Source organism: Ranitomeya imitator, chromosome 2 (assembly GCF_032444005.1).
Source record: "Ranitomeya imitator isolate aRanImi1 chromosome 2, aRanImi1.pri, whole genome shotgun sequence".
Lineage (NCBI taxonomy): Eukaryota > Metazoa > Chordata > Amphibia > Anura > Dendrobatidae > Ranitomeya > Ranitomeya imitator.
In genome coordinates, this window is record NC_091283.1 from 602,769,429 (window position 1) to 602,786,491 (window position 17,063).

General features: G+C 41.0%; 1 protein-coding gene across 3 annotated transcripts in view; it reads left to right on the forward strand.

Annotated features, from left to right (window-relative positions):
* Positions 1 to 17,063, forward strand: part of CACNA1G (calcium voltage-gated channel subunit alpha1 G) — a 501,367-nt gene that overhangs the window by 310,307 nt on the left and 173,997 nt on the right. For all 3 annotated transcript variants that reach the window (XM_069752407.1, XM_069752406.1, XM_069752405.1), the window contains exons 11-17: positions 1,817 to 2,002; positions 3,516 to 3,630; positions 3,721 to 3,876; positions 9,493 to 9,561; positions 12,040 to 12,115; positions 14,904 to 15,088; positions 15,183 to 15,599. In XM_069752407.1, coding sequence (XP_069608508.1) covers positions 1,817 to 2,002; positions 3,516 to 3,630; positions 3,721 to 3,876; positions 9,493 to 9,561; positions 12,040 to 12,115; positions 14,904 to 15,088; positions 15,183 to 15,599 — 1,204 coding nt within the window. The remainder of the gene's footprint in view (positions 1 to 1,816; positions 2,003 to 3,515; positions 3,631 to 3,720; positions 3,877 to 9,492; positions 9,562 to 12,039; positions 12,116 to 14,903; positions 15,089 to 15,182; positions 15,600 to 17,063) is intronic.

The following is a 17,063-nucleotide window of genomic DNA, read 5'->3' on the forward strand; positions in this document are numbered from 1 at the left end:
GTTCACTAATGAGTGTGGATTCCACTGATCACAAGAACTGGAGTCTAGTGTCCCTCTTTTGAATAAAATATTTTTTCTCCAGATTTTTGCTACCCCATCTGAGAGCAGGATAATGGTGAGACAGGGACCCTGATTCTGATGCTTATTACTGTATATCACCCAGTTCTCTGAATGCTGAGCTCTGTATGACCCCACCCACACCACTGATTGGCAGCTTTCTGTGTGTGTACACTGTGCATAAGCAGAAAGCTGCCAATCAGCTATGGGGGCGGGGTTATACAGAGCTCATGACTATGAAGCACTATATGGCAGCAGGTTTACTAGTCTTTTACTTGTCTAATTTGAGTTGAAAGGATACATAATGGGGAAAAATACTCAATGGAAAAGCTGCCTTTGCTGTTATTTTTTTTTATAAATTATATTTTTATGGTATCTCTTTCTAAGGCCAAGTTCACACAAGCGTATAAAAATTAGTCAGCGTTTCATCCAGTGATTTTTTTTTTCTTCTCATTTGTCATCCATGTGCAATCCGATTTTTACAGCAGCAGCTATTAATAATTTACATTTACAGTTTCCTGTGTTACCGTATTGCAATATATATGTAAAAATCAGATGCTTATACTGTAGCTCCGTACTGCATCCATTTTTTTTAGACACCCATTAACTTGAATGGGTGAGTCTCATCCAATTTGCGGGAGAAACTAGTGCATGCTGCAATTTTTTTCATACGCAGAATCGGTCAATGGAAAAAAAATCACTCATTTGCAGTGCCCTATTAATTAATATTGGTTTGAGCGTAGGTTTTTTTTTTTACGCACAGGACTAAGACCAAGAATTCGGCTGTGTGAACGAGCCCTAAGGCTATGTGCACACGTTCAGGAATTCATGCAGAAAATTCCTGACAATTCCGGACATTTTCTGCATGAAATCCGCAAGAAAACAGCGTGCGTTTTTGCCGCGATTTTGCCGCGGTTTTGACGCGTTTTTGCCACGGTTTTGACGCGTTTTTGCCACGTTTTTTTCCGGACCCTTCCCAATGCATTTTGGAGTGGGAAATCCGCAAAAAAACCGCAAAAAGATAGAGCATGTCTGGATTTTGTGCGGTATGCATTTTTTTTGCGGAAAAAAACGCATCATGTGCACAAAACATGCGGAATTCATTCTAAATGATGGGATGCTTATTGTATGCGTTTTTTTTGCGGTTTTATAGCATTTTTATCGGGAAAAACCGCAAAAAAAGCGCGAAAAAACCGCAACGTGTGAACACAGCCTTACACTGAGAAAGAAATTATTTGCGTTTACTTGCAATTTTTTTTTTGTTTGTTTAATGAATGAAAGGTTGCATGTTATCAACTCATTTCTTTTGCTTATAGTGATATTTTTCATGGTATTAGATGTTACAATATATTGTTTGGCTTTGTAAAAAAATTTATTATTTGCTTTTTTTTGTGAGTCAGCCCCTAGTAGAAAGATAAAGCTATGAAAAGTACCAGGGAGGCTACAGTGTGAATCACATATCATGCCTGTGCCTTTCTACAAGTCTGGATAAATCCTGGATTGACCCTGTTTGGGCATTATTTAAATTGGTTCCTTTTTGGCTCACAAGACTCATTTGATTACAGTGCCATGCTTTAGCTCGTTGGAAACACGCCATTCATTAGAAATAAAATGTACTAGAATATAGAAGGTGCCGAAATGTTGGCCTGGAAAACGAAGTGCAATAAATATACTATTGTTTCTACAGTCTGTCATATAATATTCTTAGTTATCATCATCTAAAGTATTGTTTATCTAATTAGATATGTATTTCCTGCAGTGTCTGGGAAATAACTGGACAGCAGGGTGGTGGTCTCTCTGTGCTGAGGACTTTTCGTCTCATGAGGGTCCTGAAGCTAGTGCGCTTTATGCCAGCACTGCAGCGCCAGCTTGTAGTATTGATGAAGACCATGGACAATGTTGCCACATTTTGCATGCTGCTGATGCTCTTTATCTTTATATTCAGGTTGGTATTATTATTATTATCATTATTATTATTATAATAAAAAGAGAAATTGCAAAATCAAGATGGTTGTCTTTGACATTGCCAAATAAAATATGAACATATAGTGGGACATCTAAGCCCACCATAATAACAGTCGCCCCAATGTAGGCATAAAAATGTGTTAATTAGATATAATCCAGACAGATTTCAACCTTCCTGTTGTAAATAAGATTGTTTTCATTCACTGACAGCATAAATCCAGCATGTGTGATCTGTAGGCATAGACAACACTATTCATTTAGAGCAAATATTCTTCCTCTAGGCCAGTGTTCCCCAAGTCCGGTCCTCAAGAGCCACCAACAGGTCATGTTTTCAGGATTTCCTTAGTATTGCACAGGTGACAATTGCATCACCTTCACAGGCAATAATTCCATCACCTGTGAAATACTAAGGAAATCCTGAAAACATGACCTGTTGGTGGCTCTTGAGGACCGGAGTTGGGGAACACTGCTCTAGGCTATACTTTCTGCGGTCCACAAGGAGTACAGTAGGAAAATACAATATATTGTCTGTCATCAATAGCGATCAGAGTCCAGAGGTTCTTGGTGCTCAAGGATAAGAAAAAGAGGTAATATGCTCTGCAGTCTGATAGGAGACATCTAAGGTAGCTTCCATAGTTAGGCAGTGTTCTCTGGGAGTGGTGAATGGTAGGTCAGTTGGCATTTGCCTAGTTCAGCTACATAATTAGGAAGAGGATTGTAGTAGGCTTGTGTATTTCTATTAATGTATTATTAATTGCTAATATTTTTGTTTACATTTTTACTCATGATCTACGCAGAACAGTTTTTTCATGACATTTTTTGGCTGCTAGATTCTACTGCCCGGATTCATCAAAGCAAGTACACCAGAATGTTGACATAAATCGCTTTGAAAAGTTACATTTTTATGGAAAGCAGCGTTGCAAAATTTTTTTTTCAACATTTGTACCTTTCATGCCAGTTACACCCATATCTGCCTAGATGGTTGGATGGTGTGACGCCACAGCTCATCATGAATTATGACTGAAGTTAGATTTATCAGACACTCCTATGTAATTCATTAAGAGGCACTTTTTAATGAATCAGGAGCGTCTGACCTCAGTACGCCACCTAATTAAGACTGGCGCAAAAAACACAGATTTTTGATGAATTGGGACATACAGTATGTTCCCAATGATTGACTCAAAGCCCAACAATATTATCTATGTCTTTACCATGAACTTACTGGAATATGAATGAATAACTTGCCATGGATATTTGCTGGACGCAAGTAGACCACTAATACCTCCTTAATTTCTTCTGTGTCCTTACCATCAACTACATAATTTGTTTTTACAATCTTTGTTACATATAATGTCAATTTAACAAGTAAAACTATTAATTCCCAGGAAAGGATTTTTCTTTCAAATGCACTACAATAGATGATGATAATCTATGTTTGTCTAATAGTTTTGCTTTTTTGTATAGTTTTTTATATATATTTATATATTTGCCAGCATTTTAGGAATGCATCTTTTTGGCTGCAAATTTGCATCAGAAAAGGATGGAGACACTGTCCCCGATAGGAAGAATTTTGACTCTCTGCTTTGGGCGACAGTGACTGTATTCCAGGTATTGTATGATTGGTAACGTATGTACAAAAATAAAAACAACCCCATCTTCTACTTGACATTATTCTAATTATCTGATTGGCCACTTTAGATTTTAACACAGGAAGACTGGAATAAAGTTCTTTATAATGGAATGGCCTCAACATCCTCATGGGCAGCACTTTATTTTATTGCACTGATGACATTTGGAAACTACGTCCTATTCAACCTCTTGGTGGCTATTCTTGTTGAAGGGTTTCAGACTGAGGTAAGACATTACATTAGATTGGAATATATGTGTACTTTAACTCCTTTCTGACATCGGACGGGATAGTACGTCCGAGGTCAGATACCCCGCTTTGATGCAGGGCTCCGGTGGTGAGCCTGCATCAAAGCCGGGACATGTCAGCTGTTTTGAACATGCCAGTTTGAATTTCTGTGCCCAATCCTGCCCAATCCTGCCCAATCTGCCATTGATTTGATTTGGCTTTGTGATTATATAATTGTACAACTCAGCCTAGTATTAGTATTTTCCTTCCACATTCTAGATAATGGGTAAAACTCACCAAAAATCCCTTCCCTTGCCAATAGATGTTAGCATGCTACCAATTTAAAAAAAAACTGCACAGCTGGTCAACTGTGTAGCAAAAATATGCATTTTATGGATAGGATTTGTTAAAAACTCATCCCCCTGCCTGCCACACATACACCTGGGTTCTGACAAGTCAACCAGCACAGTCAAGTTCGAAAAATAGGGTAATTTCTAAACAATAAATCTTCCCCTTTATTACAGAGGACCACACAAGATGCCCACAAACAGTTTCTGATTGTGTCCTTTATAAATAGCACGCACCAGTTGTTCTGTTAATCTGGTTCATTTCACATTCACATAATTTATATTCAGTTTCCACCGAGAGAGAAATGATTTTGTGCTGAGTGTATGGAAGCGTCAGAGGCAGCTCCCATAATATTCAGTGCTGTTTATCATAACAGCAAGAGCTATTACATACTCAATTCATCATTCTATTCTCCCCTATCAGTCAGAACTTATATCTTCTACTTTTAGGATCCACAAACAATTTATGTTTTAGAAATTAGACCAATTTTAGCGTAGATTGTATTTTAATTGTTGACATTCACCGAGGTGCAGTCATCTATTGGAACGCTGGGAATATACAGTATCTTTACATTGTTCACATTTTAGTGCAAGACATTTGCTACAGTGTACATTATAAAAACAATCATGTATTTTTTTCATGGAAATATTCATGTACAGTGAGGAAAAGAAGTATTTGACACACACTGCCGATTTTGCAAGTTTTCCCTCCTACCAAGAATAAAGAGGTCTATAATTGTTATCATAGGTACACTTCAACTGTGAGTGACAGAATCTAAAAATAAAACCAGAAAATCACATTGTATCATTATTACATAATTAATTTGCCTTTTATTGCATGAAATAAGTATTTGATATAATAGAAAAAAAAGAACTTAATATTTGGTACAGAAACCTTTGTTTGCCATTACAGAGGTCAGACGTTTCATGTAGTTCTTGACCAAGTTTGCACACACTGCAGCAGGGATTTTGGCCCACTCCTCCATGCAGATCTTCTCCAGATCTCTCAGCTTTCCGGGCTGTTGCTATGTAAAATTAAGTTTCAGCTCCCTCCAAAGATTTTTCCATGGGGTTCAGGTCTGGAGACTGGCTAGGCCACTCCAGGACCTTGAAATGCTTCTTACGGAGCCACTCCTTAGTTGCCCTGATTGTGTGTTTCGGGTCATTATCATGCTAGAAGACCCACAATCCATCTTTAATGCTCTTACTGAGGGAAGTAGGTTGTTGGCCAAAATCTCACGATACATGACCCCTATCCATCCTTCCTTCAATACGGTGCAGCCATCCTGTCCCCTTTTGCAGAAAAGTACCCCCAAAATATGATGTTTCCCCACCATGCTTCAACGATTGGGACAGTGTCCTTGAGGTTGCAACATAGTAACATAGTTATTAAGGTTGAAGGAAGACTTTAAGTCCATCTAGTTCAACCCATAGCCTAACCTAACATGCCCTAACATGTTGATCCAGAAGAAGGCAAAAAAAACATATGGCAAAGAGAAAGCTCCACATTGGGGAAAAAAATTCCTTCCCGACTCCACATACAGCAATCAGATTAGTTCCCTGGATCAACGCCCTATCAAGGAATCTAGTATATATAACCTGTAACATTATACTTTTCAAGAAAGGCATCCAGTCCCCTCTTAAATTTAAGTAATGAATCACTCATTACAACATCATATGGCAGAGAGTTCCATGGTCTCACTGCTCTTACAGTAAAGAACCCGCATCTGTTATTATGCTTAAACCTTCTTTTCTCCAGACGTAGAGGATGCCCCCTTGTCTCTGTCTCAGGTCTATGATTAAAAAGATCATCAGAAAGGTCCTTGTACTGTCCCCTCATTTATTTATACATTAAAATAAGATCACCCCTTAGCCTTCGTTTTTCCAAACTAAATAGCCCCAAGTGTAATAACCTATCTTGGTATTGCAGACCCCCCAGTCCTCTAATAACCTTGGTCGCTCTTCTCTGCACCCGCTCTAGTTCAGCTATGTCTTTCTTATACACCGGAGACCAGAACTGTACACAGTATTCTAAGTGTGGTCGAACTAGTGACTTGTATAGAGGTAAAATTATGTTCTCCTCATGAGCACCTATGCCTCTTTTAATGCATCCCATTATTTTATTTGCCTTTGTAGCAGCTGTCTGACACTGGCCACTAAATGTGAGTTTGTCATCCACCCATACACTCAGGTCTTTTTCTTTGACGGTTTTGCCCAGAGTTTTAGAATTAAGCGCATAGTTATACATCTTATTACTTCTGCCCAAGTGCATGACCTTACATTTATCCCCATTAAAGCTCATTTGCAATCTATCAGCCCAAGCTTCTAGTTTATATAAATCATCCTGTAATATAAAATTGTCCTCCTCTGTATTGATTACCCTGCAGAGTTTAGTGTCATCTGCAAATATTGAAATTCTACTCTTTATGCCCCCTACAAGGTCATTAATAAATATGTTAAAAAGAAGAAGGCCTAATACTGACCCCTGTGGCACCCCACTGGTCACCGAGACCCAGTCCGAGTGTGCTCCATTAATAACCACCCTTTGTTTCCTATCCCTGAGCCAGCTCTTAACCCACTTACACACGTTTTCCCCTATCCCTATTATTCTCATTTTATGTTTCAACCTTTTGTGTGGCACCTTATCAAATCCTTTTGAAAAGTCCATATACACTCATCCTTCTTCCTCCAAACACAGCGAGTGGAGTTGATACCAAAAAGTTCTATTTTGATCTCATCTGACCACATGACCTTCTCCCATGCCTCCACTGGATCATCCAGATGGTCATTAGAGAACTTTAAATAGGCCTGGACATGTGCTTGTTTGAGCAGGGGTTCCTTTGCGTTCCCTGCATTTTAATACATGACGGCATATTGTATTACTAACAGTAATGTTTGAGACTTTGGTCCTAGTTCTCTTCAGGTCATTGACTAGGTCCTCCTGTGTAGTTCTGGGATAATTCCTGACCTTTCTCAGAATTATCCTGAGATCCTGCATGGAGCCCCAGACCAAGGAAAATTGACAATCCTCTTGTATATCTTCCATTTTCTAATAATTCAACCAACAGTGGTTGCTTTCTCACAAGCTGCTTGCCTATTGTCCTATACCCTATCCCAGCCATGTGCAGGTCTACAATTTTGTCTCTGGTGTCCTTAGACAGCTCTTGGTTTTGGCCATGGTGGAGAGGTTGGAGTGTGATTGATTGTGTGGACAGGTGTCTTTTATACAGGTAACAAGTTCAAACAGGTGCAATTAATACAGCTAATGAGTGCAGAGTAGGAGGGCTTCTTAAAGAAAAACTAACAGGTCTGTGAGAGACAGAATTCTTGCTGGTTTGTAGGTGATCACATTTTTCTTTAATATAATAAAATGCAATTTAATTATGTAAAAATCATACTTGATTTTCTGTTTTTTATTTTTAGATTCTGTCTCACAGTTGAAGTGTACCTACAGTAAAACTTACAGACCTCTCCATTCTTTGTAGGTGGGAAAACTTGCAAAATCGACAGTGTATCAAATACTCTCCCCCCCACACTGTATTGCATTAATACCACCTAAGGCCTGTTTCACACGTCAGTGTCTCCGGTAGGTGAGGTGACCGTTTCCTCACGTACCGGAGACACTGACACACGTAGACACATAAAAATCAATGCATCTGTGCAGATGTCATTGATTTTTTGCAGACCGTGTCTCCGTGTGCCAAACACGGAGACATGTCAGTGTTCGTGGGAGCGCACATATAACACGGACCCATTAAAGTCAATGGGTCCGTGTAAAACACGTACCGCACACGGACGTTGTCCGTGTGCAGTCCGTGTGCCGTGCAGGAGACAGCGCTACATTAAGCGCTGTCCCCCCCACTGGTGCTGAAGCCGCGATTCATATCTTCCCTGCAGCAGCGTTTGCTGCAGAGAAGATATGAATAATAGTGTTTAAAATAAAGATCTATGTGCCCCCCGCCCTCCCACCCCCTGTGCGCCCTCCCACCCCCAGTGCGCCCTCCCCCTGTGCGCCCCCCCCCGCTGTTCTGAAAATACTCACCCAGCTCCCTCATTGGCTGTCGCTGCTTCCTTTTCTAGCCGCATCTTCTCCTGTATGCGGTCACGTGGGGCCGCTCATTTACAGTAATGAATATGCGGCCCCACCTCCCATAGGGGTGGAGCCGCATATTCATTACTGTAATCGGCGGCCCCACGTGACCGCATACAGGAGAAGATGCGACCAGAACAGGAAGCAGTGACAGCCAATGAGGGAGCTGGGTGAGTATTTTCAGAACAGCAGGGGGGCGCACAGGGGGTGGGAGGGCGTTTGGCACATAGATCTTTATTTTAAACACTATTATTCATATCTTCTCTGCAGCAAACGCTGCTGCAGGGAAGATATGAATTGCGGCTTCAGCACCAGATGCTGGTATGTGTGGTACCCAGCACGGTGCGTGTGGTACCCAGTGGGCACACGGGCGGCACACGTGTGCCGCACGTGTGCCACACTAATGTGCCACAGAAACGTAGGGGCACACGGACACGGATAATTCCGGTACCAATTTTTTCCGGTACTGGAATTATCTGGACGTGTGAAACCGGCCTAAGTACGCCACTAGAACTGTACAGGACCACTGCAGGATAGAAACCCAGATGTGATCCATTCAGATGTCCATTTTTCACATATATGTTCTAACCATGATTTTGACCGAACACATGCTCATGTTAGTCTATGGTACTGTTCACATGTTTGGGTTTTTTTGTGGACTGTGTGTCGGAAAGAAAAACACACTTAGACATGTCCAATTTTGATCCAAGTCACAAATCAAAATTACCAAAACTAGTCTATGGTCTATGAAAATCACAGAACACACATGGCGTCGGTGTGCAGTCTGTGTGCTGTTCGTGATTAACATTGTAATGGATACAAGTTTTGCAGTTTATTTATTTTATTTATTTTTTAACGTAAGAAAATCACTGTTGAAACACTGACGGTAAAAATTGACACATGGACCAAAAATTGGTGAAAAACATTAATGAAACTCAGACTGTTTTTTTGCACAACCCAAAAAATTGCTAACGACTAAATGAGGCCAACGTCTGCCATTTTATATGCTCAACCTTAATAACGGGAGCTCTGGAATTAATTTGATGCATCTCTCAATTAGGTATATATGTATTTAGATTTATATATACAGTACATCAGTAACTATTTATCATTATGATGATGTGGTAAGAGATACTTTGTGGTTTTATTATGCATGTACAAGATTATTTTTTTTACAGGAAGTATCCAAAAGAGAAGACATGAGTGCGCACCTAAGCTGTATACACCTGCCTGTTGACTCTCTTGTGGTGAGCACAATCACTTCTTGGATCATGTCATTTTATTCTTTCAGTTCTCAGTGTATGTCCTTATATTTGTGTTCGAAAAAAAAACCTGTCATCTTAAAGTGCATTTACACTGAAAGATTATCATGAATGAGTGTTCCTAAGAACTATGCTACCTTGATGAATGAGCAAAGATGCTTGTTTGTAGGGTGAAATGATCTTTTGTACTACATAAAATATCATTTTTGGCAGCATAAGTGGACAGAACTGATCCTGCTGTGAGCATCTGAAGAGCAGAGTGCTGTAGATAGTCAGCGATCATTTAATGCCACTGGTCAGTTCTAGTAAATGACCCCCTAGGGATATAAGGTAATGTGATCTTCTGATGAGCCTTCAACATATCCACAAAAGTGATTGACTTGGTTACAATTTTGGAGTTCTTTTACATGTACATGCAGCGCCCCCCCAAGGGGTTACTCAGATCTGGGCCCTTCCGTTCTCGGTGGGGATGTCACGGTGGCTGACCCGGTCCGTGGCCCTAGGGGAACGTCCGCTGTGAATTTGGGGGAAAGGTCTTTAAAGGGATAATGTTCATGACGCCACCTGTGGTATTCGGTCAGGGTGACCGACGCTGGGGTGTTGTGGCAGCTAGATGGTATACCTTCCCACAGGTGAAGTATGTCCAAAGGGATTCCCAGAATGTAGATGGTGGATGGTGGATGATGTAAGGCACAGTGAATAACGAGGACACAAGGTTGCAGTCTCTTTACCTTTACTGAAGACTTCAGCATCCACAGTTAAGGGTAGGGACCACAGGGTAGGCAGAGTCCGGCCGGTGTGAAGGCAAATCCAGAGTCTCCTTATCCAGGTGGAATTCAATAGCCTTCCTCTAGCGCCTGGGTGTTGTAGTACCTCCCTGCTGAGCAACTCGGTAAGGTCCTCACAACTATTGTAGATGTTAAGTCTCTTCCTCTCTGTCCCCCTGACGGATAGTACAAACCCGTATGACTGGTGGCCTGAGGCTTTTTATAGGGACCATAAAGATGCCCCGGCCCCCACAAGTTGCCACCGTGCCTCCTGGGTATATGGTGGGGCAGCCAACGTGGAATCAACTGTCCTGCCAGTCTCTGAAGTAACGGCATAGAGATCCTTACTCCCTCGGTGTTCTGGCCACCGGATCTGCGCTTCAGAAGGAGGCAGCCTGCTTCTAGCTGGTCTTCCGCTGATGTTCCTCTCCTGTTGCTATGACTTTGTTTCTCACTCACTGCAACACAATTCCTTTCAATGTCTCTTTTGTGGGATGCTGCTGCATGGGATGCAGGCGCAGCTCCGTGTACCCTCGCCTTCCGCAGGCCGCAGTCTAGAGCTGGCTGGAACCCACTCCAACCAGCCTCTGCCAAACTCGGTCGTGACTCACTGACTATCTCCTACTCCCTCCAGTCAGCTTCTGTCTAACTTCCTAACCAACCCACCAGTTTTACCTAAGTGTGAGGAGTGCCCTAATAGATAGAAGCATGGCTCCCCCTGGCGGATTGGAGTGTGAAGTGTGTTTTGTGGTTGTGATACCTGGTAAAGAGATCTCCTTCATTGCCTTCAGACGTAACATCACTCCCCCTGGTGGAAAAATAACATTACTGCAACGACCAGGACTCTGGGGCGCTGCATACAGATACCAGATCGCTTTGTGTCCAATCAGACTAAAACTGTATATGTAAATGCCCGTTTGGTGCGATCTTTGATTCACACGACCAAGGCCATTGGCCGCTTCACTAATCTGTGGAAACTGGATGGGAGCCATGTGAAATGCCTCTCACCTGACGGCATCCGTGGGTCATTTTTAATTTTTTGGCCTGGTGCGACATCATCTTTACAGCAGGACACACACGTGACTTTTCCACAGACTAGCTAACCAAAAGAAGAGCCGCTCGCGACCCAGGTCTATCAGCGACAGAACACTGTCGTGGTCTTCTGAATAGATTCAAACCAAATCTAATAGAAAGGTTTTATTGCAAGATGATCAAAACAGATGAAGAAGACTAGAAATTTTGGTTGGTATAAATGGTTATCTTAGACCTATTTCATAATCTGTGAGATTGGTATGTGTGTCAATGCAGTTTAAACCTACAACCCGATCAGTGAGTATGACAAAGGTTTGTTTCGATATGAACATGATTCTACCATAATCCAAATAATTAAAGGGGTTGCCTCTTCAGGACAATTTGAGTATTACTTGCCCTCCCTGGGTAAAGCACCGCCTCTCACGGGCAAAGCCGTTGAGCTGAGTGATTAGCTGCAGTGCTGCTGATGTGACATCAGCACTGCAGACAAACAACAGAGATTAAGAAGCGACGGAGAGCAGATGCTGGGCATGGGGAAGATAAGTAATACTCAGTATAGTATTTACAATTTACAATACTACAATTTATAGCCCAAAATATAATGTAATTGGACAATCCTTTAACTATTACCTAATTAACTATTACTTTACCTGTCTAATTACAGGGTGGTGGCTCCCTGTCTGGTTCTGAAAGTGCTCCAGATGAATGTGGAATTCGTAAAAGCCTTTCCAATGTGTCTTGTGAGTAAGAATAATGGTCCATACAACTGTATGAATGGGGGCAAAATTGCAGTACTATTGGTAATATTTACTATATTATAATTTCTATCTATATTTTGTTGAATAGCTGTGCAAGTTATTCATATTTCACCTTAAAGAGAAGCCAAGAGCTGATTCACGCTGCCAAAAACTACAAGCAGGATGAATCAGACACCGGCTCTTTCTTTTCTGGCTTTGCGCTACAGAGAGAACATATATTTCTCAGCCATCCAGGGACCATGCCGCTTGGGTGACTAGTCCAAGAGGCCACTCACAGCGGCTTTTCCCCACTCTGCTTCTCTGCGCATAGGGAGTGACATGTCACACAAGGGGAGCAGACCGGGAAGACGCCACTGGGGACTAGTCATCCTTGCTGCATGGTTCCTGCTTGACTTTTATATGTGTCTGGCTGAAATGGCAGGGTCAGTATATTGATTAACTCTGTCCATGGCTCTAGCAGCACGAATGAGCTGTGAGGTTTACGTTACTGATTTATGGAGCAAACAGTTTTACATTAATTATTGCTTGGAAACATTTTCAAACCACTACTGAACCATTCCTATTTCATGTGGATGGATCGAGTCCACTACAGCATGTCCCCGTTCTGTGGCATCCATGTGCCCAGATAGGGACCAGCACACAGTAGATTGCCGTGACTATTTCTGTCTTGGGAGTCTTGCCTCACAGTCACCAGCCAATGCAATTTTCTGACATGCCTTAGTGATGCCAATGACTTCCAAAATTTGCAGCAATTATTATGACATGAGAACATGTAAGGGGACTGTGAACTTAAACCACAGAATACTGATAAAAGGAAAACATTTATACTGTTGTGATTTTGATCAAATCACATCAAATTCCCAATTTTTCAAATAACCCTTATAACTCCATAGGTTCAAAAGTCTGTATATACTGTAGATGTTGGAACTATGCATGGTTTCCTATCTATATGTACAGATTTTGGACATATCCATAGATTTCTAGACCTATGTACAGATGTTGGAAACATCCATAGGTTAATAGGTCTACAGTGGGTAAAATAAGTATAGGATGCACTGCCGATTTAGCAAGATTTCCCACCTACAAAGAATGGGGAGGTCTGTACTTTTTATCGTAGTAACACTTCAACTGTGAGAGACAGAATCTTAAAAAAAAATCTAGAAAATCACATTGATTGAGGGTATGTGCACACGTTGCGGATTCTCTGCGAATCCACAGCATTTTTTGAGGTGCAGAAATGCTGCAGATCAGCAATTGATTTACAGTACAATGTAAATCAATGAGAAAAAAAACGCTGTGCTGCGGATTAAAAGAAGTAGCATGTCACTTCATTTTTGCGGATCTGCAGCGTTTTTGTACCCATTCCATTATAGAAATCCACAGGGGTAAAAAAAAGCTGAAAATCAGCACAAAAACCGCAACAGAACCGCACAAAAAACGCTGCGGATCCGCACAAAAAACGCGACAAATCCGCAGCTGCGTTTTCTGCCAAAACATGCAGAATCCGCACCAGAAATTCCTAAGGCTAATCCGCAATGTGTGCACATAGCCTGAGTTCGAGGACAGGTGTCTTTTATACAAGTATTGAGTTGAAACCGATGGAATTAATACAGGTAATGAGTGCAGAGTAGGAGGGTTTCTTAAATTTCATGCAATAAAATGCAATTTAATTATTTACAAATCATACATTGTGATTTTCTGGTTTTTATTTTTAGATTCTGTCTCACAGTTGAAGTTACCTACAATAAAAATTACAGACCTCTCCATTCTTTGTAGGTGGGAAAACTTGCAAAATAGGCAGTTTATCAAATACTTATTTTCCCCATTGTATATATAGATGTTGAAAATATCTATAGGTTCCTAGCTCTTTGTATAGATATTGGAAATATCCATGAGTTAATTGGATAGAAAAAAATCGAACAGCACATACAATTAAATGGGTGCACAGGCCTCCAAGCAACTACCGTAATCCACATATTTGCCAAATATACAGGGACCAAAAAGATGGAAGGCAGCACTCCAGGTTTTAGTAAAAAATATGAGTGGACTTTATTGGGCCCACATGGCGTGGTGCAACTTTTCGACTGCTTGAGAAAGGCTTTTGGAAGCTGAAGCGTTGCACCACGTCATATGGACCCAACAAAGTCCACTTACCGTATATTTTTTGCTAAAACCTGGAGTGCTGCCTTCCATTTTTTGTCCGCATAGGTTAATTGGTCTATATACAGGTGTTGCAAATATCCATAGGTCCCTAGCTCTACAGTATGTACAGATATTCAACATATCCATATGTTAATTGGTCAATGTATGTATGTTGAAAATATCCATGGGTCCCAGCTTTATACAGTATATAGATGTTGGAAATATCTCTAGTTTTCTAACTCTGTATATAGATACTGGAAATATCCATGGGTTCCTAGCTCTGTGTATAGAAGGAAATATCAATAGGTTCCCAGCTCTATATATAGATGCTGGAATTGTCATTGGGTTCCTAGCTCTGTATATAGATGTTGGTTTGCCTTCCTGGTGAAGCATAGTCCCTGGAAGTTGTGATATGTCGTTGTTATTAATACTGTAGATTTTTTTTGTTTTAACATGAAAACCATCACGCATCCTTTTCTCTTTGCTTCCAGCATGCTACAGATATTGAAACAAGTTCCCCAGTGCCTCAGAAAAAGCGTAACCCCATAGTTAACAATTGCTTGCGTCAGTAGCACTCTAGAATTGCTGTAGCTTATTTCAAGTCAATCATCACTCAACTCTTTTTTAGTTACTCCATTACATGGATTACCGGAGGTAAAGGCCAATTTACAACCACCTCTCATCATTCATACAGCTGCCACTCCCATGCCTGTGCCAAAAAATTCTCTGTTTGGAGAACTATCTCTGGGTTGTGAATCTCGTAGGCAGAGCAGCGTTTCTGATGGTCCTCATGGCAGTGAGATCAAGTCTATGGTATGAATGATACATTTTTCATGTCAATTGAACAGGTCTTTTGGGAAAAAGAAAAAAAACAACAAATCACTTATTTGTATTTTTGTGTCTCCAGCCCAGTACACGGAATTCCACGCATAGTTCTTGGGGTGCCGTGTGCAGTTGGAACAGCCGAAGGTCTAGTTGGAACAGCATCGGACGAACCTCCAGCATTAAGCGACAAGTGCAGAGTGGGGAACATAAATCCTTGCTCTCTGCCGATGGGAAGGAGAGTTCAGAAGGCGAAACGTCTGATGAGGAGATGTCCGTTCGTAAAGGCTCTTCTTGTAATGTAATGGAGCTAGTGGACAAAAGAGAAGCACTCGACACGTTGCACGTTCCTTACACTTACGCGTTACAGAATAAACCCAGCCTGCCCATAGATTATCAAGGCTGTAATGGAAAAACTGTGCTGCCAAACGTCACACCTCAGCCTCATCTTGAGGAGCCCAAAATTGATTACAGCAATAACATTGATGATGATGCGAATATGGTAAGCATCTCTATACTGCTTCTGTTATGCTGTGAAAATTTTTTACCTGGTACTGGGCAATGGTTTGGAAAAGTATTCGATGAGCACACAACTCTGGGGTTTTGGGTTGTTTATATTTTACAGTAGGTAGTACAAGTCCATCTGCTATTGATTGCGTAAAATCATATGAGCAAAGAAAAAGTCACTCAGAATATATTTACATTGATCAGAATTAATGAATTTATACCTACAGCGTTATCATGTAGTTTCACCAGAATTGTTTGTGGATGAAGAAAGCCTATGCCTCCCAAAGACACCTTTGGGCTCGTTTGAGGCCTCTTTAGTACATGCTATGTTTGGATTTTTCTAGTCCAATAGAGAATTCTATTGGAAAATAGCTAAAAAAATCCATGAAGAGAGCATGCTGGCTTTTGCAAAAAAAAAAATATATTGCCACAAACTGCAAAAATTACACACAAAAAAACCATTGTGAAAATATTAATTTGCTGTAGGCTATGTTCACACGACATCTTTACTCCAATGCCAAAGTTTTCACTCACAAAGCAGATTCTGGAAAAAGTCTGCAGCTTTTTTTTCCTGAAGTGGTTAAAAGAAGCAATTAAAGATTGAAAATGTGCACAGCATTGTGTTTTCGACATGTTGTGCATGATGTACATTTTTTGTGGTGGTTTTGCAATACTTTTTCAGTCGGATTCTAGGCGGAATCCACCTGAATAAGACATTGTGGGTACATACCCACCCACTTTAAAGAAGTATATGACTACAATATTTTCAACCGTAAAAAACTCCATTAAATACAATAAAATGTTGCAATAATGCTGATTGTTGCAACCAATTAATGGAGTCCATTTGGGTTTCTGTTTGGCTTTTGTTTATTTCCATCAGCAAAAGTAACATTGTCAGCATCAATATTCCTAGTCGTTGATAATGTCATTGTGATCTGTCTTCATCATAGTGTGTGAAGATCTGAGATTCTGGGTTGTTATAATCACCTAGGCAGGGTAACAATGCAACTATTTTTATTATTTACATCAATGGTCTTACAGCAATTCCAGGTATTTGGTCACAATGCAATGTCCCCTGTCCACAAGATCCCATCTTGGGGCCAATTGTTCCACTTCCCCGTACCAGGTGATATCCATTGTCTCCCAACTTTTGTACACCCACTGCTTTTGTGTCTTCCGCCAGTATAGTCTGTAGTCACAGTCCATGATCCATACCACAACCGTAGCACTTCTCCCGCTTCAGCTGGCAACAATAAACATTAAGATAGTTCCTCACATCCAGACGATAGCTATTACGACCGCAGCACATGTATCAAGCTTCAACCGGCAACAACAGTTCTTAAGATATTTCCTCACAACCAGATGATAGATATCAAAACTGTAACACGTGGCTCCAGCCAGCAACCCATCTCCAATTTCCATAGGTCATCCATACAGGGGCACCAGGACCTCACCAACA